This window comes from Melopsittacus undulatus, chromosome 3 (genome assembly GCF_012275295.1).
Source record: "Melopsittacus undulatus isolate bMelUnd1 chromosome 3, bMelUnd1.mat.Z, whole genome shotgun sequence".
NCBI lineage: Eukaryota > Metazoa > Chordata > Aves > Psittaciformes > Psittaculidae > Melopsittacus > Melopsittacus undulatus.
The window spans coordinates 116085895-116109547 of NC_047529.1; the positions used below are offsets into that span (position 1 = coordinate 116085895).

General features: G+C 45.2%; 2 protein-coding genes across 3 annotated transcripts; one reads left to right on the plus strand and one right to left on the minus strand.

Moving 5' to 3' along the window:
• Positions 1-4792: 4792 nt before the first annotated feature.
• Positions 4793-10037, minus strand: TATDN3 (TatD DNase domain containing 3). Of its 2 annotated transcripts, none has more exons than XM_034060691.1 (10): positions 9953-10037; positions 9840-9872; positions 9620-9693; positions 9367-9451; positions 8708-8770; positions 7514-7623; positions 7052-7107; positions 6724-6836; positions 5496-5576; positions 4793-5161 (listed from the first exon to the last, which is right to left on the minus strand). In XM_034060691.1, exons 1-10 carry the CDS (start codon positions 10007-10009, stop codon positions 5018-5020), a joined length of 816 nt encoding a protein of 271 aa, XP_033916582.1. In that variant the 5' UTR covers positions 10010-10037; the 3' UTR covers positions 4793-5017. The 2 variants fall into 2 exon arrangements, with proteins under 2 accessions (XP_033916582.1, XP_033916583.1); XM_034060692.1 differs by having other exon boundaries at positions 4936-5161; positions 5496-5573.
• NSL1 (NSL1 component of MIS12 kinetochore complex) lies at positions 10008-21938 on the plus strand. Its single transcript, XM_034060690.1, has 6 exons — positions 10008-10265; positions 11022-11106; positions 14824-14954; positions 16934-16988; positions 19501-19568; positions 20439-21938. The coding sequence occupies exons 1-6, from the start codon at positions 10008-10010 to the stop codon at positions 20706-20708; spliced, it is 867 nt and encodes a 288-aa protein (XP_033916581.1). The 3' UTR covers positions 20709-21938.
• Positions 21939-23653: the final 1715 nt, after the last annotated feature.

The following is a 23653-nucleotide window of genomic DNA, read 5'->3' on the forward strand; positions in this document are numbered from 1 at the left end:
GGAGGAGGCAGGGCCACATCGGCTGTTATCCCCCAGCAGCAACCATGGCACAGGTTGCAGACAGTGCCAGCAGCCTGTGCCAGTGCATCTGCAGGGACCCTGCAGCAGATGGGAGGTGACACTCATCCCGGTGCCACAGAGCACAGCTCTGCTGCTGTTGAGCACTATGGGCTTTGTCAACAGGGGTTAAGCAGGGTGAGGAGCACAAACAGCTCTCACTGCTGCAGGCAGGCTCTAACAGCCCCCATCCATGTGCTGAGCCAGCCTGCCTGCAGGAGCGTCATAGGTTCCATCACACACTGTGATGTGTCATGACTTCTCTATGTCTCACCCCCTGCACCTCCAAACCAGGCGGATGTGGCCATGCTTCCCCCATGCCAGTGCTGCTCTGTGGTCTTGCAGGCAGCTGTACTCACTGCCATGAGGGAAGCTGGAGGTTTGCTCAGCCACACCACAGTGCGGGTGCTCTGCTGTGGCAGGCTGGGCCCATCTGTAGGTAGCCATGGACTTTGGACACCATGCAGCCACCTCACTAGTATACACTGAGATATTACCTCCCCCAAGCATTGCAGACAAAAATCCAAACATAAATCCATAATGTTGACTGCTGCTTTGGTAGGAATGTGTCTCCAAGTGTTGTTGCAGAAGTAGTTTGGTCTTCAGACCACAGTCCTTTGAAACTTCCCCTCACAGGGAAGAACTTGTTCCTTACACCTAACCTGAACTTGCCCTGTTTCAGTTTGAACCCATCACCCCCTGTCCTTTTGCTACAGTCTGATGAAGAGTCCCTCTCCAGCATCCTTGTAGCCCCCTTCAGACACTGGAAGCTGCTCTGAGGTCTCCACAACGTCTTCTCTTCTCCAGGCTCTTTCTCCTATACACTCCTTGTCCTACTGCCTCATTGCTTCTGCTTTTTCAGGTGACTCACACCACCCTTTCCATCAGCAGACCTGAGTGCAGTAGTGGCACTGATGCTCTGTGCTTGCATTAAGCATCCTGTTGGCAGCATCTCTCTGTGCACAGCAGTGAGCATGTGGGGAGACAGGTATTAATCCCTGCCCCAGGCACAGGTTCAGCAGGGCCATGATCCTCACTATGTTTTATCACTGTTTTGTCATTCATTACAGTTCAAAAAGGGGGACAAAACTCTGCCAGGCCCTGGAGAGGGTGTGCTTTGCACTCACTGCATGGTGGGGCCACCACACAGTGCATGGGGGGGTTCCTATGCCCATGCCCAAACTGATTCACACCAACAGAAAAGCCAGCCCCAGCAGGGCCAATGAATGGATGGATAACCACCTGCTGAAGAGGAAAGTGCTGAGACAACTCATAGGTGCCATGGTGATTCGTATCCTTTCTTTGATCTCAGCTATATCATTGTACTGCGTATAGAAAGCAAAGAGAAGAACAACAAACGTTTCTGCTACGGCAGTGGCTGACTCAAATTCACTTTCCTGCTCTGTGATGGGAACAGAGGATCGAACCCAGCCTGCATTAATGGAAAAACAAACAAAATCAGAAGTTCATCACTGATGAAAGTTGCACTTCCAGCCAAGTATTTATTTGCTTTTGCCTCTAAAGAGCCTCTCTATGCATTGCATAGGAGCCTGTTGGAAGCACCTCCAGTAAAAGTCTTTGGTCAATTTGTTTAAACTCTTATCATGGTAAACAGCAGGATTAAACAGCACATCACCCACTTGGCCTCATCCCCATCTCCTCACTTATTCCCATGTCAGAATCTGGGGAAACTCATGGCAGTTTGTTCCAGAGCTCAGCAGGTTCAGGCACTGTTAGTCCAAGGGTAGGAAGAGAGCTCCTGGGAGACTGATGTGAATGAGCACAGACAGAGCCCTCAGACACTCTTCACTGTTGGTCCTGAACACAGAGGGGATTTCCAGGATCCAAGGAGTTCAAGTGACTTACCATGAGCTCTTTAGTTCCACTGTACCCACTCCACTCCTCCAAATCACTTGGCCTTCAGGCAAAATCACTTCAGCCTTGTTCCAAATGAGCCCTGTAAACAGCTTGGCCTGGGTGGCCAAAGGGCAATGAGACCAGCCAGCCATGGAGGTGCAACTGCAGCATCCTTCCAGTGCCTGTTACTGATTCAAGGTGTGCGTGGGACAAGGAAGGCGCAGAGAAACCTCTGTGTGAACTGGTAACCATGGATGGCACACACTGGCCCATTGTTTTGTCTCTATCAGGAGCTTCACATTAGGAGCTCTGTAGATCCACAAGCTCTACAGCTCAGCCTGTGGAAAGTACCTTCACATTATTACCGTCACCCTGCACACTGCTTGTTAGTCATGCCTGGCACTGGGCTGTGCACGCACTGCAAGACCTTGCACATGTGGGAATCCCCAGTGCACACAATGCATCTGGGTGTGTTACTTTAAGCCTGGAAAGAACCAAGCAATGTGGGTCTTCTTTTTATGGCAGATGCTGTACCAACCAGAGCTGGATGGAAAACACAGCACTGACTGGGTAACGTGGCACTGATGGGGTAACGTGGCACTGATGGGGTAACATGGCACTGACGGGGTAACACTGGTGGCACTGATGGGGTAACATGGCACCGACGGGGTAACACTGCACTGACAGGGTAATGCAGCACTGACTGGATGGCAAAGCACTGGACAGCAGAGCACTGACTGGGTAACAGCACTGACTGGGTAACGCAGCACTGGATAGCAGAGCACTGAATAGCAGAGCGCTGACTGGATAGCAGAGCACTGACTGGATAGCAGAGCACTGACTTGGATAACAGCACTGACAGATGAGCAAGGCACGCTGAAGGCATTGATTATGCCAAAGAAATCACAAACCTGCTTTGATTTTTCTATCACATCATGTACATCCTGCAAGTTATAGAGACACAAGGGGTCATACAAAGTGCAACCCTACCTGCTGTTTGTAGCTTCCCAGGAAGAGGTGATGGCTAAAGGTATCAGATGGAGCTTGGGACCTACTGCTTTCCATACGGCTGCAGACCATCTGTAGTGTTCCTCACAGCAGTGCTCTGCCTGGCTGGGAGCTGCAGGATGTGAGCGTGTCTACAGGGTTTTGCAGCATCACAGCAGCAAAAGGGATTGAAGAGCTCAGGTGAGGCTAAGCTTGAACCAGAGCAATGTTACCCTCAAAATGTCACCCTCCACTTTCAGATTTCGTGCAGAATCAGTACTCAATAGTGCCCTTTGTGTAATGCCAGTGTTTTCATCCAAGGCTATGAACTTCCTAGGGAACAATACTAAAGCCAAAACTCCATAGATATTTGGACACTGTCTGACTTCTTACCAGGAACATCTCCATATTCAATTGCATTCCCATGCAACATTGGGAGCCTTCCTGTCACACAGGAAGCACATGTAGGGCTGCCTGGTATCACCTGTTTAGCATCTCGAATAGCACAGAAACAAGGAATGGTTGGGGCCAGAAAAGATGTTAAAGATTATCTAGATCCAACCCTCTGCCATGGCCAAGGACACCTTCCACTAGAGCAGCTTGTGCCCATCACCATCCAACCTGGCCTTGAACACTGCCAGGGATGGGGCAGCCACAGCTTCTCTGGGCACCCTGTGCCAGCGCCTCAGCACCCTCACAGGGAACAGCTTCTGCCTTAGATCTAACCTGAACTTGCCCTGTTTCACTTTGAACCCATCACCCCTTGTCCTATGGCTGCAGTCCCCGATGAAGAGTCCCTCTCCAGCATCCTTGTAGCCCCCTTCAGACACTGGAAGCTGCTCTGAGGTCTCCACGCAGCTTCTCTGCTCCAAGCTGAACAGCCCCAACATGATCACGAATCAGTAATGTTAATCCCATTCATAGTCCAAAGACTATTGCACACCCGCTACCTAGTGGCACCTGGAGGCAAGCTCTTTCCTTCACCCAATAGTGGGAATGATGCCTGTTGATCCAGGATAACAAATGACTCTAACTGCTCTAACATTCAGCAAAAATTCAGGTGGCTGTTGCTCTGAATGCACGTTGTAGTAGAGATAAATAGTTCACATTTGGTTGGTTGGGGCAGGCTGAAACCTGTTCAGGAACGTATGTTTAAACTTACTAAGCTAACAAGCAGAATACAGCTATTCTGCCAAAATAGCAAAAAACCCCAAAACCTCCTGACATTGTGGTTTTAAGAAATTAAGGAAGAAAACACAGAGGAAACCAAAAGTTTAAGATGGGTATCACTTACATGACAAACTTCTGCTCTTTCCCCCACATCTTTTTTTTTAACCCTATTTGGTAGCTGATGCCTTCTTCAATTGCATTCTCCTTAAAGCAAGGAAACAACCCAAACCCTTGCCTTGCAGTCCTATATCCCAGAAGGCAGACATGCAATGATTTCAAAGTATTTCAAACCATTTTGCAGAAGGGCAATGAGTAAGATCCTCTTAAACAAGGAAACCAGGAAGGAGTCTGATCTGAAACATCACATAAGCATCTTAGACACAAAACACACGTGGCAAAGGCTTTAAAAGACAAAGCCTGCTTGCCTAGTGGCTCTCAGAACAATTGTCATGTATAACTCACCTTGTCCATTGCTGGTTTATAATCAGCCACACTTTGATCAGGATTTCAACAGGATTCTACCAGTCCTAAACAAGTGTTTTTGCATCACAAGTGGGCCCACAACCATGTGATTTTCAGTCAGCAGTAATTAAGGAATGAAAGGGACATGAAGCACCACACATCATCCATCTCCCGAACTGGGAGCAGCTGAGCAAGGAAACTATCCTGACAATTGTGTGGTGCTCTTCTTTATACACTATTCAGTGAGAAACATGAGAGATGCAACTGAGCAACCTGTCTTTATCACATCCAAGAGATGACAATGGTGCATACAAAAGGTATTTGAGAATTTCCCTGTATTCATCCAATGCAGCTTTAGAACACTCTGCTCGCTTCTTGAACTTTGCAACACCAAAGCTCCACTTTAAAACAAGATGGATATTGGCTTTATTAATTACACCATAAATAACAGTGTCTGCAATATCATACATTTCAGTTTCCCAATCTATATCCGAAGAAAGTTCCGAAGTTTGGGGAATACTTTCAGTGCGTTCTCTGTAGTGACTTCTATAACTTCTTCAACTGGAATTCCTTTAATTCTGGCAATGTATTCTGCAGCAATGTAGATATTCTTTGGTTCATTTCTCACCTGAAAACAGCCACCAAACAAGAACAAAATTACAGATCCCTAGAGAACACAGGTCTTTCAGATTCAGTATGTCCAGACACAACTGTGACACACTGCACCAGAAGAATTACATGTATCTTCTTGGGTTATTTTTCCCTCTGCTCATTCCTGAATTACTTCTCCTTTCCCAGCCTCAGGAACACTGACTTGCTCACCTCAAAACATTCACTTGGCAACCTCTTTCATCCTCTGTACCCATGCTTACACTGCTTCACTCTCCCGTGCCAGTAACTGACCTCCATGAGGAGTGGGTTTGGATATACATACATAGAAGTCCTTGCTTCCCATCATTTACCTGTTTTTCAGGCCCCAGAGCAGGAGAGTCAGTTTCCAAGCACATATTTTCCAGTGGTAACAGCTTCACAAGCTTCTGCTTCTTGAAGAAAGTAAGACAACTGTTAAACACCTCATGCACTTAGAGCTGTGGGGGAAGATGTATGAAGGGAGGCTACATTTTGCATTTAAATGCAACATCAGAAGACTTTGGTACCACTGTCTGCATTTTATCAACCATTTCAGAATGGAAGCAAGAATACCAGGAGCTGCTCAAGAAGTCCTTCCAAATTAGGATTATCCTGTTTTCTAAATATCTAAACTATTATCTGAAAACTGAATCCATTGTTATTTATTACATTATGTAGTTATGCTGCACAAAACACCTTACAGTTACCAATGCAATTTTAATTAGCTGGTGTTCTATATGTATTTATATTTATGTGGCTTTTTCTCGTCTCTGTTTTACCCCTCAGCCCCACTTTGCTTTCCCTTCTCCTCCTAACCCTACTCCCATCTATATCCATCCCTCAGCCCCCTCCACTTGAATCCTGCCTTTTCCTGTCTTACACTTCCTGAGCTTATCAAGGAAAGTGATGATGGTGCAGGATGGAAACAGACTGCTCCAAAGGCAGGAGTCAGCATAGCTTGTGTCAGCTCAGAGTATAAATCAGAAGAGCAGCCTCACAAAACGAAGGGCTGAACCTGACCCATGCTGACTTTAAGTAATTTAGCTGTGTCTTTGCTGGGCACACTTGGTGATAATCACAGTTCTTCCAAGGTCTGTAACTTAGCCAACTGTGAGCAGATTTCCTTTTGAACAGAAAGTACCATAGTACTGAGACACAAACTAGTTCTTTTCCACACCATGTTCCACTCTAGGACAATACAGTGACAGAAGCTTCTGAAGAAAAGATCACCAGAAACCACATGAAAAGGAGTAAAAGATCACCTATTTTCTCAATCCTTGTTTCTCAGGAATAGCTGAGCTGGTTTAGTCAACATTTCCCCCAAAAAGTCAGCTAAGGCAAAAATCCCAGGCAGAAATTGAGCCAAAGTAAAAATGTGCAACACTAAGAACTGAAACTTCTATTGAGAAGTGTCAGGTGACAGCAGCCATAGCGAGTACTGCCAGTCCCACTTTGAACTGTAGACTTCAACAGGCATGTTCTTGAGCTGTCACATTTGCTATCATGACAAGCTGTCAGATATTACCTGTAATGCAAGCAGCAAACCCCTTTAAGCATTACCTGTTCACTCCTTATAATGGAAGGAGGAATGGAGAAGAAGTATCCAGCTTTCACCCCTTCCATTGCTACAGATGGCTTCCCATCAAAGGCATGGAGCAACACCTTGGTAGCACCTCAGAGAAGAGAAACAAACCAAATCATCAGCAGGGTTTACAGCAGGCCTGCGACATCAGCTTCCAATGGGATCTCAGTCCCATTAGGAATAGACATCATATCTCTGCACTGTTCCTCCTAAGTTTAATGTACACAAACTTATCTGAGGACATGGCACAACAGAAGAAACAATGCTAACAAAAGCCATGACAGAGAAAACTCATTAAAAACATACCTTGTTCCTTTAAGAGGTTAATGGTCGGTCTTCCAGCTGAGCGGGAATGCACATTTCTGCACAGCAAGGAGATAAATCATTAGGAAACTCAGCAAAATACTTTTTCTTTGGACAAAACACGAATGAGCAGCAGCAGCTTGGGATGAAAATAACTAATCTGTAATCCACCTTTATCAGGAGAAAAAAAACCATCTAGAGACATAAATAAACATCTAGAGACATAGCATCTAGAGACATAATTAGCTACAGTATGCAACAGCAACATAGCAAGGGCAGGACATAGAAGATGACTGTACTCAAGTGCAAACATAGGGGAAGTTCTATAATTGAATCTCAGACTGGAGGCAGTCAGGGCACTAATGCCAGTTTAGTCCATGTAAGTAATAATTATAAATCCTGGGAAATATTTCCTCATGTTACTGAAATCTGGCAAACTCTCATACCAGTATAAATACCACCTACAAAGGCAAATCCAGTCTTCTCGCTATCTCAGTCTGCTTGATCAGAACCTGTCTTTGTCCTTCCTTCTGTTCATCCGTGCTGGCAAATCTGGGAGTGAAATCTAGTCCAACCTACAGTACACAAAGAGAAGTGAAAACCTTTAACAGACCTAGCATTTGACTAAACCACAATACCACATATAAAGGCAACAAATGCTTCAAACCCACAGGCATTTCAAAATGTATATATTAGAAACTGCTATTAAAATGAACTCAACTGTAGCTGAACTCAGAAAGAAATCCATTCTCAGCCATAAGCTTTTCAACTGTGAAAGCACTTGTGAGCAAACAAGTAAGTCCCTCCAGTACCAACACACAAAAGGCTGACTCTACCCTGGAGCTTTCAAGCCTCTGTTTATAAACAAATGTAAGCCAAGAGACAACACATGGATACAGGCAGATGAGGGATCACAAGAAAAAAGGACTGTGCACGCTGGTGTAATGTACTGAAGTCATAGCTCAGCCTCACTTTGTCAGGGAAGAAGGCAGGAAGGATGTGAATGAGGGTAACAATGTGACTTGACACTTCACAGTGTCAGAGAACAGGTCCAAAGACATTTGGGTATAAGGCAGCATAGCTTGATTATGCAATCTTCCTATGAAATTCACCAGCATAAATGTCATCTATTTCCTAATAATGATGAAGAAGGAAAAGAGGGGAACAGGCAAAGCTGTGAAGGAAAGCATATGAAGAGAATTATGAATCAGACGTAGTGCTTGTTCAGACTGACAGCAACACTTATTGCATACACAAAACTGAGTATTCACTAAGTTTTTGGAATTCCAGTGACAGATGGAATCACAGAATGGTTTGGGTTTGAAGGGACCTTAAGATCATTCAGTTCCAACCCCTGCCACGGGCAGGGACCCCTTCCACTGGAGCAGCTGCTCCAAGACCCTGTGTCCAACCTGGCCTTCAACACTGCCAGGGATGGGGCAGCCACAGCTTCTCTGGGCACCCTGTGCCAGCGCCTCAGCACCCTCACAGGGAACAGCTTCTGCCTTAGATCGAACCTGAACTTGCCCTGGTTCACTCTGAACCCATCACCCCTTGTCCTATGGCTGCAGTCCCTGATGAAAAGTCCCTTTCTGCATTCAATGCCGAATATGATGCCAAAGTCACAGACATTTAAACAAGTTATAGAATTTTACTTACTTCCCCAATCCCCACCAGTTTATCTTTGTAGAGTTCTATAAGCGGCAATGCAGCATCCAGATCCTGCAAGAACAAATTACAGATGCAACCCTCACTGCCCTTACCAGATGGAAGGGTTTTGAACTCAGCGTTATGATTAAACTGGAGTTCCCTTCATCAAGCTTAAATCCTGCACCTTAAAACTTGCTATTACTGGGAATTGTGCGGTCAGACTCTAGAAACCTGCAGGATTTCCCTTCTTTACATTATGACCCTTTATTTCAAGCTATTCTTCCATAGGAGCAGAAGTAATTAAAACAAAGGCTGCAGACAGCTCCCCAAGCTTTCCAGGTTAAGGGCATGAACCATTGCCTTCCACTTCCCATACTAACAAAGGGACATCTGCAAACTGTTCACTGTAAGCCAAGCACTCACCTGGGACTTGCACAAACTGACTGCAGTAACACGGCCAGATGACTGCAGTGAACAATCCTGCTGTAGCACTAACTCAACAGCACAGATGTGCTAAGAGAGCTTGGGATTCGGTCTGCTGGGTCTTTTGTATTACAGAACAACAAGAAAAATCACTGGGCAGATCGAAGTTAAATCAGGCAAACCGGAGCACTCCATCATCTGCCCTGAGCCGTATTCTGGAGCCAGGTTAACTAACTGTGGTTTACCTTCAAAGCAACGCTGCGCTGCTCCTCTGGTGAGACCTCCTGCACCGGGTGAAGTCCCAGGCACGGGAACACAAACCCTGGGAATCTGGGCATGGAATGTGCATCAGTACCGTGAGAGAGACTGCACAGAGAGCCGGTTTACAGCCAACATGGGCTGGCCAAGGAAGAGGGCAGCGAGTCCCCATCAGCTCCGGGACACGGGAGGTGCTCCGGGACACGGTGTGAGCTCCAAGCCTCCCCTCCCACCTCGCACCTCTCCGACAGCTCCAGGACACTCGGGAACTCCGCCGCCCGCTCCGACACCACCACAAGGGCCGACACCGCCGCCTGCAGCACACAGAAACCCCCAGGCCGCTGAGGCGAGGACGGGCCGGGCGCTGGGGCCGGGCCGGGGGCTGGGGCCGGGCCGGGGGCTGCGGCCGGGCCGGGGGCTGCGGCAGGGCCGGGGGCTGCGGCAGGGCCGGGGGCCTCACCTGCTGCGCTGCCCTCACCACATCCGCCACGTCCTGCAAGAGACACGGACCTCCTCAGCGGCAGGACGGGGGCCGGAGCCGGGGCCGCAGCCACCCGCCCCTCCACGCCTCACCGCCTGGAAGCAGGGCGCAGCCAGGTGACAATGGCAATCCACCGGCCCCACCGCCATGCCCCGGCCGGAGGGGAAGGGAAGGGGCGGGGTGGCCGCGGGTTTTGCTTCCGGGCCGGCATTTTCCCTCCGTACGAGACGGGAAATGGCGTCCGCAGAGGCGAGGCTGAGCCCGGGCCCCGCCGGGCGGGACTCGCGGGTGCGGTGCCGCTGTCGGCGCACAGTGGCTGAGGTGATGGAGCTGTGCGAGCCCTTCCTGCGGGCCCTGGCGCACGGGCAGCCGGGCGGGGCTGCCGACGAGGGGGACGCGTTCTGGGTGAGCCTGCGGGGACTGGGGAGCAGCCAGGCCCAGCGTCACCCGGGATCCAATGGTGTCAGGGTCTGGCACTAGGCGGAGGTGTCTGCGTTACCTTAGCGGGTTTATGTTCGTTACCAGAGGGACATTGAGGGGCTGGAGAGGGGCCAGAGAAGGGCAATGGAGCTGGTGCGGGGCCTGGCGCCCATGTGTGATGGGGAACGGCTGAGGGACCGGTGGGGTTCAGATGGAGAAGAGAAAGCTCAGGGGGGACCTGATGGCTCCCTACAAGTGCCTGCAGGAGGATGGAACCAGGAGGGGCTGGGCTCTGCTCCCAAGGAACAAGGGATGGGACAAGAGGAACCGGCCTCAAGCTGCACCAGGGCAGGTTTAGATGGAGCTGAGGAACAATTCCTGCCCCACAGGGTGCTCAGGCATTGGAACAGGCTGCCCAGGGCAGGGCTGCAGGCACCGGCCCTGCAAGTGTTCACACAGCGTGGAGACGAGGCCTCAGTGCCATGGGGCAGTGGTGGCCTTGGCAGTGCTGGGAATGGTTGGACTGGATGAGCTTAAAGGGCTTTTCCAGCCCGGTTGAATCGATGGTTCTACACAGTTCAATCACAGATGAAGCTGTTCACCCTGACAGGGCTGACCTGGGCAGGGTAGCAAGGCAGGAGCAGCCTTTCCAGCGGCAGGCATCAGGTGAAGCCTCTTTCCTGGGGGAGGGCTCCTGGAGGAGCTGAAGGAGGGTTTCTCATGGTCTCCTGTACCCTGCAGAGCTTCAAAACAGCGCTGCAGGAGAACATCACCATCAATGGGCATCCCTGGGATGAGGCGCAGGATGAGTCCACGCAGCAGAGTGGTATGTGTGTTTTTCCATTGATCTCCTGCTGTTTCTCTTGGTTTCTGCTTGTGGTTTGTTGAGTTGGGCAGTGGTTGTAAGGATGCTTATGGAGCTGGGGAGGTCAAACTCCAGCTCAGATGTGCCTGTGTAAAGATGCTTAGTGCTGCACTGTGGGAGCTTGCAGAGCAGTGCTTGTAAATGAAATTAAGGGTAACCAAGATATTTAGGGACCTGTATGCAAGAGAAAAGAGGCAGGCAAAGTGCTTTATGTGAAGGACTATTGCTTGTTTGACACTTCTCTCAAGATCGTTATTAGTCCAAAGCTCCAGCTATTACTGGTATGGTGCCTACATAACTTAAAGGATTTGTTCTTGGCTACCATGGAAAAGTAGTGTATAGACTGGCCCAAAGTAGCTGATATTAACATGGGGAAAAAGAAAGGTTTATCTAGGTTTAATGGCAGCAGTCTTGTTGGAAAGTCTTCAGCAAGCTTTTTGGAAGTTGGCATTTCGTAGCAAGACTTTTCATTTGGGAGGTTAGGAAAGAGCATGGTCTGTTTCATCAGCTTCTCTTATCAGAATAAAGGTAATATACAAAATTTAATGGAATGGGGTAAGGTGACCTATATTTAAAGCTAGAACACAGCAAAAGATCCAAGTCCAGTGACTTCCCCTCCTCTCTGGACAGCCAGTGTCTGTGTTTGACTGCCCTGATGGTGAAAAATTCCTGTGGCCTGTTGGAATTCTCATTATTGAAATGTATCTGTTGCCTCTCATCCTCCTGCTGCACATTTCTGAGAAGAGCTTGCCGCTGTTCTCTCTAGAAACACCCTTTAGGTATCTGAAGAGAGCAGTTAAATCACCCCTTAGCTGAACCTCCAGGCTGAGCAAATCCAGCTCCCTCAGCTGCTTCTCATACATCATGTGCTCCAGATGCCAGTCCTCTTGCTGCTTGGAATAGCTTCTGTACCCAATGACACTGTCTCCCAGAGCATCCAAGCTAGGATGTTATGGCTTAGCAGGTGAGAAATGTGGCTGGATCTTTGAGCTCAGAGGGTAGTGTTCAATGTTTTATCTCGGGGCTGATTACAAGCAGAGTTTCTCAGGTGTCTGTTCTGGGACCCATTCTTGTTAGTGCCTATCCAAGACCTGAAGAAGGAAAGTGCCTTCACCTGTTTGCAGCTGACATCAGCCATAGTGGGATGCAAGGAGTATGCTCAAGGGCAGGCCCATTCAGTAGAATGTAAACAGGTTGGGGAAGTGCATCTGGGAATCTCGTAAAATACAGCAAGGACAAAAGCAAAGCCCTAAACCTGGGAAGGGATAACCCCCTGCAGAGGTGTGGGATGAAAAGGACCTGAGGGTGCTGGTGGGCTAACCATGAGCCAACCTAGTATATTGTGTCAACAGGAGTGTAGTCAGTAGGTAACAAAGAAGGGAGTATCTGCCTTTACTCTGCACTTGCTGGAGCACATCTGACTACCCTCAGTTTAGGACCCACCCCCAGTACAGGAAAGTTGTTGATAAGCTGGGGTGAGTTCATCAGAGGCTGCCAAGTGGCCAGAGTGCTGGAGGAACACTTGCACTGTGAGTTGAGACTGAAGGAACTGACTTGTTGAGCCCAAAGAAGACAAGCCAGCCTTCCGGTACCCACAGGGAGGTTACTGAGAACACAGAGCCAGGCTGTTTATAGGGGTGTGCAGTGGGGAACCAGAGGCAAGGCTCATGCTGAAAGGGGAGATTCTGACTTGATGTAGGGAAGTAGAAACTCACATTAGGGTAACTGAGCCTTGGAAAAGGTTGCTCAGAGAGCTTGTGCAGTCTCCAGAACTGGAGGCTTCCAATAACCAACTGGACAAAAGTGTCCAGAGCAACATGGTTTGAACTGGGACTTGATGCTGCTGTGAGCAGGAGGCTTGAGTCACAAGAGCCTTCCTGAGGGCCCTTCGAGCCTGAATGACCTTGTGTTGGGGACACTGGCCAAGATCTCTTCCTGTCAAAGGAACCTAGTAGTATGTCTGTTGCTGCTACTTAATATACTGGCCTGGGTTCAGCAGTAGCATCCATTTTTTTCCTCCTTCTTGGTATCTTTGGATTCTCTTTCCTAACTCTCCGGGAGTTGGGGGGGCAAGGGGGGGAGTGAGTGCATGAGCTGTGCAGCTTGGTTTGAACCATGACATTAAGTAAATGGTTAAAATTACTACTATTTATATCTAATATATATACTATGCTTGTACTTACTGTCTTTTTAATAATGATAGATTCTTAGTAGTCTGGTGTCCAAAGAAAATTTCAGAACCATTAATTTGTTAGCATTAGGTATTCTTTGCTTGCAACTTGATGCTTTTTACAGTTGCACAAAGCTGAAAATACAGATATGTTGAACTGGCTGTGGAGAGAGAGCTCCTTGAACTCTTGGCTAGGAAACTTCTGCAGTTGTAGTTCTAGAATGATAAAACACCAATTCCTTTGACTATGAGGTCAAAAATGCATTGGTCTCGTGATGCAAAATGCCAGACTGATTGAGGCTCACTTCACTAATTCATATTTGCCCAAAAAATTCTCAACAGGGTTTTCTTAACAGGAAATCTTTGTCCAGATAGATGTTATTTTCAGTAATTTCTCCTTTGTTTGTACAAGTCTAACTTAATGCCAGCAGAGATACTGCCATCTTCCTGCAGTTGGTGTAAGGACTGTATTGTGCTTTTCAGTTTCACTTAAATTTACTCATGTGCCTGACTATCTCTGATCCAGTTGGAATCACCCAGTGATATGGCATTTTGAGCCTCCAGTGTTTACACTGACCAGTGGCTCAAATGTTCCCTCTCTGTACTTAAATGATTTCATGGTGATCCTAAACCAAACAAACCCACAAACTCTTAAAACCTTGAGTTTTCCTTTCTGAGGTTTACAGTCACCTGAGTCTGCACAGGTTGACCCACAGAAGGTGCTCAAAATCAGTTCTTTACCACGAGGTGGAAAACATTGCATGGCATGCAAGTTGTGCTCAAGACAGTAGTGGAAACAGGGAGTATATATCTTCAGTAGGATAGGAGTGGTGAAAACACCAATTGAAAGCTGAAAATATATTCTAGGTACTGAATCTTGGGAGTGGAAAAGCAAGTTATGAAAGTTAGGTCCTACCACATATGGTCTCTTGGGCCTCTGATGTTGAAAGCAGATACGGTTTGGGTTTTGCAAACTCCTTCTGGCTAGGAGTTACAGGTGTCATCAGGATGCAGAGTATTTCCAGGAACTGTGTTTCATTGTCACATTCAACTGCATGTTTGTGCTCTATATGAAATACAATCAGGTGGCTTCAAATGACTCTTTGGATAGTTGGTGTTTGCCTAATGCTTGTAACTTGCACAGATAAACCATTTTTCTTGCTGCATGTTGTGTTGCTTTTCTTCACTCGGAAAACAAGTTCCTTCAAAAGAGAGCAATTTCTTTGTGAGAAATTCTTCATATCTTCAGAGCTCATAAAGAAATAGGGGTTTAATTTTTTGCCCCAGGTGATTCTCTACCTCCCCATGCCCCATGTTGTGCTTCCATTTCTGTATTGCCTTATAAAGAAGATACAAGACATGTATTTATCTCTTCATGGATAATTACACACTGTTTCTTATTGCAGATCTAAAACTGTTTTTCTTAAGACTTTGTCTCAAATTAAAAATAAGAAAACCAACAAAAATGTAGAATTCCTCCAGTAACTTTGTGTGTTTGTCATTTTTAGGTTCCGACATTAAAACTCTTGAAGATGAATTTGATGATATAATAGTAGGGACAACAACAAAGCGTAAGCAGTGGCCGAGAAAAATACTGATGCATGCTATCCAAGCCATGAAAGCTGAGCAAGAGCTGTTGGTGAGTATCCTATGATTTTCAGAAAACCTTTGCATATACTAGCTGCTGATCATCTGTAACTTGAAAAAATAACCTTGACCTTTAAGCTTCTTCCCATAGTTGCTTTGGATCCTTTGCATTATAATGAAGGTTACTACAGACAGTTGTGATTGTGAGCGAGCTGGGCTTGTGGCACATTCAACAAGTTAGTTAAGTAGATTGCTTTATCTCATGATTTACAAGCCAGTAGTCACCTAGTTATCCAGATGTTTAATCTGGGCTTCTGAAATCCTTGGCTGAAGGCTGGTTGAAGGTGTTCTGTTACATACAGATACAAGTGGCAGTACAAGAGGTAACAGCCTCAAGCTGCACCAGGTGATGTTTAAATTGGGTGTTAGGACATCTTCATTCAGGGAGTGATCAGACATTGGAACAGGCTGCCCAGGGAAATGGTGGAGTCGCTGTCCCTGGAAGTGTTCAGAAAACATGTAGATGAGGCCCTCAGTGACATGGTTTAGTGGTGAACTTGGCAGTCCTGGGGTAATGGTTGGACCTGATAATCTTAAAGGCCTTTTCCAACCTAGTTGATTCTGTGGTAGACATTATGATGTGCAGGCTGTTCGAAAGGTGGCTGTGTTTTCCTAAGCGCTTTGTTGAGCTGTGTACTTCAGTAACTTACACTTAGTAAGTACTTCCAGTAAAGAAAGAAAAGAAAAAAAAAGGTAATGTGGATTAATGAACAGATGCAGTAATTTCTCTGGGGTTTTTTGACACTGAGTGTAATTACTGGCATTAAACAACTTAGTCTTGTCCTTGGTTGCTATGTTTCTTTCCAGCTGTTAAGTTAGATCTTTTGTTTTGCTTACCTGCTGATTAATGAGGAGTCAATTTCCTGCAGGGAAAAAAGGAAAAAACAAGAAGCAGCTGGAATAAGTGGAAATATGGGAAATTCCTGTAACCATTAACAAAAAAACCCAGCTGTGATGGTAGTCAAACCATTGGCATACATTGCCCAGCAAGACTGTGGAGTCTCTGTCCTTGGAGATGCCCTTTTCCAGCTGCTGAGCTCTTCCAAGTTTTATACCACTACGACTAGATGATCACCGTATAAGTTTTCAGTCAATACCTTCTGTTATGTTTGAGGATAATGCAGACAATGTTTGTTCTTCTGCTTGGAGTTGTTACTGTAAAGTTGCTAAGAATATCTGTCAACTCTGAAAGAATTGCTCTAGTACAACTCCAGGGAGAAATAAATAACTTTCCTCCTATATGCTTTTGATTGAAGAAGGTTAAAAGGACAGCTCCTGAAGTGGAGAAAAATAGTAACTTCTAGATGATATAACTTACATTGTCATGTCTTTGGTTTTTTCCTTCCCCATTAGATACTTCTAGTCCCACCATTGATATAACTAAATATTAGTTGTATTCATTACTTATTATTAGTTAACCTCATGTCACAATTAACTGATGTCAAGTCACAAGACTCCAAGTAGGACCAAAAAGCCAGACAGCCTGACCTGTGAAGCAGTGTTCATACTTATGCATATGTAGTTGCAGGGCTAGAATGTAATCATTTAAATAGTTTTCTTTTACTTAGTTTTTGTTTTAATGTACTCTTTGAGTTTGCTGCCCTGTGAAAGCGTACTGCTGGTTTTGTGAATGGCTCCTTAGAAACCAGAGCAGCTTTTTCCTCAGTTGTGCAGCAGGTGGCAATGTGTCTTCCAAAACTGGATTCAGTTTAGTTCTCAGGCTTTAGTAACTACAATTCTGCAAGCTACAGCAGATTTTGAGATGTTTGCAGTGAATGTCACTCTGTTAACCAGAACGCTATTTCTAGTAGCTATCTATAAACTTTATCTCTCATACTTTCCTTATCTGAACAATTTCACCACCATCATTTTGTATTAGCCTTTTTCTGTTGTTCTTTCTGCTGTGGGTATATTAAATATCTATTAAACCAAGAGGTTGTTTCAGAATCTGTCTTTGTTTTGAATATGCAGAAGCTCTACCAGCCTGTGATCCCACCAGAGGAGATAAGATCACCACCTTCTCAAGGTAAAGATTTCACGGGGAGGGCAGCTGCCTGAGGAAACACTGCCTACCCAACTGGCCAGCTGTAAATGTTGAGGAGGTTTTCTTTCTTTGAACTTGTTTAAATAACTAACTAAACCAGCCAGAAGTTTGTAATGACTGCATGTAGTCACAGTTCATTGTGTTCATTGCTCTTAAGTGCTGTCTGCTGTCAGGCACTGTACTTAAAGCTGGATTGGGTAGAAATTGTCACAGAGCTACTACTCTCAATAGGTTTTCTTCTTCACTGCTGGTGGAGGCCAGATAGGGAACTAAATGGATCACTAACATGATACTTTGACCATTCTTATGTTCCTTCTATATGAATACTAGAAATACTTCTGTCTCTCTTCCTAATCAGTCAGTTTCTTCAGGGAATTGAAAGCAGTCACCTAGTACTCAGTGACGGCAGTGTGGGCTCTCCTAACTTGCAGAGTAAGCGTCAAATTTTATCCTGCCTCTGACATTTGTAAGAGTTGATGAAGAAACAAAACTGCAAATAACACCATGAGTTTGCTGCATGCTTTTGAAAGATTCCTTATACAAACTTCTTGGAATGAGGCAGTGTATTTTGCAGTTGGTGCTTGTGATGTACTTTTGAGGTTGGCCTTAAGAAATGGAAACTTTTGTCTTGCCTGTTCTTAAGTATTGAAAAATTACACAATTTACCAATGTTGTTCTGAGTTGAAAAGTGCGGTGACAGAGCCCTCACCCTAGTGAGGTGCATGTGGTTTAAAGCTGATGTAACCAGCAGTGGTGTTTAAGTTTGAGAAGCTGAGCTTAATCTTCGAGCTCTCACCCTGCTGATCTGGCTGCATTCTAGTCATCATTTCCTCTTTGTAAACAGGAGACATTGCTTCCAGAAATGCCAGCCTGTGCAGCTAACAGGAGCAGTAAAGAGTGTCACTTCATGGCTGAGTTGCTTTTAGTTTCTAGTGTCCAGACCTATGCTTTTCTGATGTGAATCAACTACTTCCTGCAAGTTAGTAACAACTTGCACTATGGTATTGCCCTTTTAGTTTTGGTAACAGCAAAGTCCTAGCTAAGATAGCATAGAGTTTGTGCTGAATTTTAGTATTATGTAGTCTTTGGGAAGTTTATGTATCCCAATTTAGCACGTACAGTGGCCAGAAACCAAAAATATTTAGATTACTCAATACCTTTCATTTCCTTTTTTCATTTCCCTATGTTTTGGAAAGCTTTAAACACTGAGGAATATAATGCTGTCCATGCTAAGCCGCACGCCTTCAGGCACATTTCATTTAACTGTCAGGCCTTCTGTATAACTGGAATAATCAAATGAATTATTTTTACTTAACTCTTTCCTTGCCTTTTCATAGGATCACCAATTTTCTTATTCAAATGCTTTCCTATAAGAATGCTTCATTATAGACATGTCCTTTTAGAGGATGTCCATTCATAGGCCTCTGTAGTATGTTGAACTGAGTGGCTGTTGAATTACCTCTCTTTAGGAACTCTGAATGATGGTGCATTTTAGCATCCACATTTATACATAGGTCATGCTTTTCTTAGCCATCCCTGCTCAGCACATCGGGCATGTAAAGAGACCATTTAACCAAACACCATCTCTTGCTGCTCATTCTCACTGTGTTTCAGCAGGGGATCACTGTCACCCTGTGCTAGAACACAGTGATTGACTTAAGCATCACTATATAGCACTTGCTTATCCTTTCATTTTAGGGTTTTGGTGCTGGTGGCGTAGCATTGGAGACAGAATGGAAGAGAACATTCAAACCAGTTTTATATCAACTTAAAGAGCTGAACTTTTGAGTAAAGAATTATTGCTTGTAAATCAATCATCAAAAACATATATTTTGTTGATGATGTTATCATACTGCTATTGCAATCAAATATATGCCATGTCCTCACAGTATTCTGTGCCTGCTGCCTGCTTCAGTGCTCCTGAAAGCTTCTTTCTCTTTCTTTGCTTATTAACCCAGGCGAATTAATGCAGTTCATGTTGTTTATGCTTGGTTCTGTTTTAGTCTTGGTGCTAACACTTGGTAAGCTCAGCCAGGAGAAAAACGTAACCTTTATTGAAAAAACTGATTTGTTGGAGCTCCTTAAAAATGGGATTACTTTACCTCATTTCCTCCACAGTTGTGCTCTTTCATGCATTTTTATTCAATATAATAAGAACTTGAAAGGTTTGAAGCCAGATCTTTTTCTGTTCCTTTGTGTCAAATACTGTCTTTGTGTCTCATGTTTTGTATAAGCTGTAGGGTTTCTAGTGGAGAACTTTGTGGCTTGCGATAGTTGAGACTGCTAGGCTCTACTACATTTTGAGTGTTAAAGAGTAATAATAGTAAGATAAAACATACAAACTCTTGTCCTCAGTGCCATAATGAAAGGGATGTGTTGTAGGTTTAATTTTATACTGGGACTCCACTGCTTTTCAATTTGATTTCTAAGCAGATAGTTGGGGGTGGAAGTTGTGTTTTAGAAGTTCATTTGGGCTTTGTTTTTTTTTCTGTAGATGCTTACATCGCAGATCTGAAGCAGATGATGGAAACGGCATCCGAACACATCAGAGGAGTAATGAAGGTGAGATCTCTGTGCTCTGAGAAGATAATCTTTAGTTTCTTGATCTGATAAATATGTCAGAGAATAGGAGTTCTAACCTATCTTGGCTGTGGATTTGTACCAGAAAGCCTGTGTGTGTATTGTTGAAGTAGGTTAATCTTCAGGTTTGGACTGCTGAAGTTCCATCTGTAGAGCATTACATCTCACATGGTGGTGAGGAAGATGACCCTGTGGCTGTAGGTGTTTTTTACAGATATTTTAGAGCCTGCAGCATCAACTTTACATAGCATGTGACATTTATTACTTCAGTACCAGCTTAGACATGAACTATGGTGTTCTTGTGCTACTCAGCTTGGAGATGTAATGCAGGAACAGTGAAACTTGGCATACTTCTCATGGCTTCTTGAGCAGACCCTTGTCACTCTTAGGCTGGTAGCTCTGAGTTGCCAACCTTCACCTGCCACCCAAGGGATCCTTTCAGCAGCCTCTGAAGCTTTTGTGTGTGTCAGAATCTAATGATCCTACAAGGATGCTGGAGAGGGACTGTTCATCAGGGACTGCAGCCATAGGACAAGGGGTGATGGGTTCAGACTGAAACAGGGCAAGTTCAGGTTAGATCTAAGGCAGAAGCTCTTCCCTGTGAGGGTGCTGAAGCACTGGCACAGGGTGCCCTGTGAAGTGGTCATGCTCTATCCCTGGCATTTCAAGGCCATGTCGGACTGTGCCTGGGGTGACATGGTTTAGTGTGAGGTGTCCCTGCCCATGGCAGGGGGTTGGAACTGGATGATCTTAAGGTCCTTTCCCACCCTGACTATTCCATAGAACACATTGCATTCACTGTAACCATTACTTTCCCCATGTAACATGAGACACTTGGGTTTGTTTTTGCAGACTCTCCCAGGACTAGTAGAAAAAGCAGAAGGTTTTTCCCAAGCGTTAACTTGGCAACCAACCTTGGAACTCTGCAGGGTGCAGCAAGGAGTCTTTGCTTTCAAAGAAAAGAAGGAAACCAATGTCCAAGATCTCTTCTCGCCAGGAGAGGTCACACCAACAGACACTGATACTAATAAAAATGTTCTGCTTAAAAGAAGAAGAGCTGTAAGTTCACCACAAAGAAGACGCTACCCACTTCGACGGAAGAAGATTGCTTTCAGCACCTGAACTTCTCCTGTGCTATTTTCAGCTTGGAATCTCAGTTGTGCTCTTTTGTTCAGTGTGCTCAGGCTTTCTCTTAAAACTTCGTCTCCCCTCTAATGCAGTGCTGTACGTGGGAGCTTCCTCAGTTATTTGGCCTTTGATCCTTCTAAATATTTCTATTTTTATTGTCACACTGGGGGTATATGAAAGCCTGCACATACCAGTAGCATCCGATACCCAGCAAGTGGATTTGCTGATGAACTCTCTTTGTTTTGCTCTTACTCCAGCATTTAGCTTGAGTCCTCCTGCTGAGCACATGCTTCATGTATGTGGGCACTCTTTTGGTAAACCCCTGAGTGCTCATTTACATTCAGCATGTTTCTAAAGAGGATGGAGACTGTGTAGCTGTCCTAATGCACTTTTATTTAGTACTGAGTTGGGTGGCTGTTTTTTAGGTAAAGAAATTCACTGGAGCATATTGAAAACACCAGTTTTGATGCAATGTCACAGGTTTTAGAGAATCCACACACAAATGGGACATTGGTCCCTGCTATTCCACCTTTCCTGAACTCAGGTCAGCTGAGCTTATTGATAGTCATTTTTGGTTAAACTTGGGGTTTTAGCAGTTGTACATACTTACTTGTAGTGTACTCTTCTGAACAGGGATTCAGCCATCCACATCTTCCTGCCAGCTATTTCACTTCATGTAAGCCAAGTATGCAGCTGGGGGTTTCCTGTACAATAGATATACACATTACAGGATCTTGACTTGGGTCACATATGCACTTAGGGTGTTTGACTAAACTGTAAAGATCAGTATAGGCTACCAGTAAGTGGTACTAATTTGACCTAGCTTGATTTCTTTCTTTACATATTAGATTGCACAGTAGCACTAAATTGAGCATTGTGCCTTAACCGATCATAACTTGTCTGGTTTATGGTTGCATGTGCTTATAGTAAATACTTGTGTCTAATACATAATGTATGTCTTGTACAGGAAATGGAGAGGGCTTTTAGAAACTTTATTAATGAAATGTGCTGGGGGTAGAAGATAGCTCTATCTTCATGTCTAAGGGGCTGGAAATGTTCAAGAAAACACGTGACAGATTTTGGCATCATTTCTTTTGTAAAGGTGAGCACCTATATGAGACTTTGTATATTTAATCATCTGTAGATACTTGCTTCCCATCTCTTGCCTATATTCCAATGTGTGTTTTTATACCAAGTAAATTAAATCAGTAAAGGAAGATCAAAGTTTCAGATAATGTTGTCAGTTCTAATCCTGGAGTAGATGGTGACTGAGCAGTGAAGACTTCAGAAGACATCTGTGTTAAATTTGGGCTCCAGTAACTGAAGTAGTTCCCTTTACCGCCTTTGAACTCACAACTGTTATTAATCTGAGGGCTACAAAGCAGCTAATGTAAGAGAGGACAGGATGTGAGGGACTGGAGCTGAGAAGCTGTGGAACGTATGGCTGGGACAGGTTTTCACACAGCAACTTGCTGTTGTAGCTGCTTTGAGCACGTGTGAACCCCCCCCCCCCGGTGGCTTCTTCCCCAAGATCCACAGGTACTCTTTAATCTGGGTGTTCCAAGAGTTTGCTTGGCTCCCACTGTAGCATTTGAACTTCTTCTGTGCTAATAGGAAGATTCCCTGCTATTCTCTGTGAATAATGATAGACAAGTACAGAAATAGCTAGGAATAGGCATACCTCTTAGAAGAGGTCCCACCAAAAATGGATGAGGTAGGACAAACGCCTTCAGAAATAAGGAGGGAGAGCACCATACATTAAGACTTAATAAGTGAATTCATGAACCCACCCCACAGTGTCTATTATTGTTAAGGATGCTTGGTCTGCATGGGATTTGAGGGAAGTGGGAATGGATGTCCTAAGCTTATTCCACAGCCCTTGTATCAACTGCAGCTGGGTGGAAGCAGAAAATGAGCACGTCTGGAAATGCTGGCCGAAGGAATAGTGTGAAGAAGGTTAAAGAAAACAAGAATCCAAGTGCGGTGTATAAAGCATGAACTTAAAACCCTCTGATGGCTACTGTTGGCCAAGTGATGGAGGAGGGTGTTAGAGGAACCTCCCTTTAAATGCAAGTTCCCTGGTGAGCTGAGCTTAAAGCACTTGAATGTTCAGCTGGCTGTTCATTTCTATAGCAAGTGATATCTGCAACTAGCTGTGCCTGAGAATCTGCTCTTCCCATTGGCAGAAACACATGAAATACTCCAGGTTTTCCAATCCCTTTTGTCCTTCAGTTAACTTCACAGAAATCAGCAGCGTTGTGCAAGTCAGGGGCTAATGAAGGCTTCCACTGAAATGTCACAACATCCAAACGTCTTATTTTTAGTTCAGGCACAATTGGTGTTGCATCAAGAAATGTCTGGTAGTTTTTCTTTATATAGCCTTTGGGTTTTGTAAGACAGCTGAATGGTGGTGGGTGCTTGGGAAGATCTGCACACCAAGGCTGAGTTTCTCAGCTGCTTAGGGCGAGGTGGAACATCTCACTGTTCATTACCATGTCCTGTCAGCAATGCGCTTGTCGCTCAGGGGGTGAAAAGCTGCACATTGGAGCTGTATCCTCGTGCACTTTGGCTCTGTGTCATTTGAGCACAGGGGATTACAAACAGCACTCTTCCAGAAAGCTTCCCATGGACACTGACTGTGGGGAAGCTGGGGTGCTCTGACCGCTGCTGTGCTGAGCTGTGCTCAGCAGCTCTCCTCTGCCTGTGTGTAGGCTGCTTCAGTGCTGACAAAAATCACTGATAACAGCCATTATAAAGTGTAAGCTCAGCTGACTGTGCTGCTCTCTGGGCTTGTTTTCTCTCCTGCATCGAGACAGTGCTGCTGTTACTGCTGCATTACCTGGAATTGCTGTGTTGGCATCTCTGCAGATGTACCAGAGATAGTGTTAATACACAGCAGAAATGTTCCCACAAGCAAATTCTGACTTTTAGTTTCCTTT

What these genes read in the sequence shown, in the direction of transcription:
- NSL1 (XM_034060690.1), top strand. Translation starts at nt 10,008, where the DNA reads ATGCCCCGGCCGGAGGGGAAGGGAAGGGGCGGGGTGGCCGCGGGTTTT. An exon ending in ACGAGGGGGACGCGTTCTGG is followed by an intron (nt 10,266 to 11,021) that starts GTGAGCCTGCGG and finishes TGTACCCTGCAG; the next exon opens with AGCTTCAAAACAGCGCTGCA. An exon ending in AAGCTGAGCAAGAGCTGTTG is followed by an intron (nt 14,955 to 16,933) that starts GTGAGTATCCTA and finishes TTGAATATGCAG; the next exon opens with AAGCTCTACCAGCCTGTGAT.
- TATDN3 (XM_034060691.1), bottom strand. Translation starts at nt 10,009, where the DNA reads ATGGCGGTGGGGCCGGTGGATTGCCATTGTCACCTGGCTGCGCCCTGC. An exon ending in GTCCTGGAGCTGTCGGAGAG is followed by an intron (nt 9,452 to 9,619) that starts GTGCGAGGTGGG and finishes TTCCATGCCCAG; the next exon opens with ATTCCCAGGGTTTGTGTTCC. An exon ending in CCATTATAAGGAGTGAACAG is followed by an intron (nt 5,577 to 6,723) that starts GTAATGCTTAAA and finishes ACTTTCTTCAAG; the next exon opens with AAGCAGAAGCTTGTGAAGCT.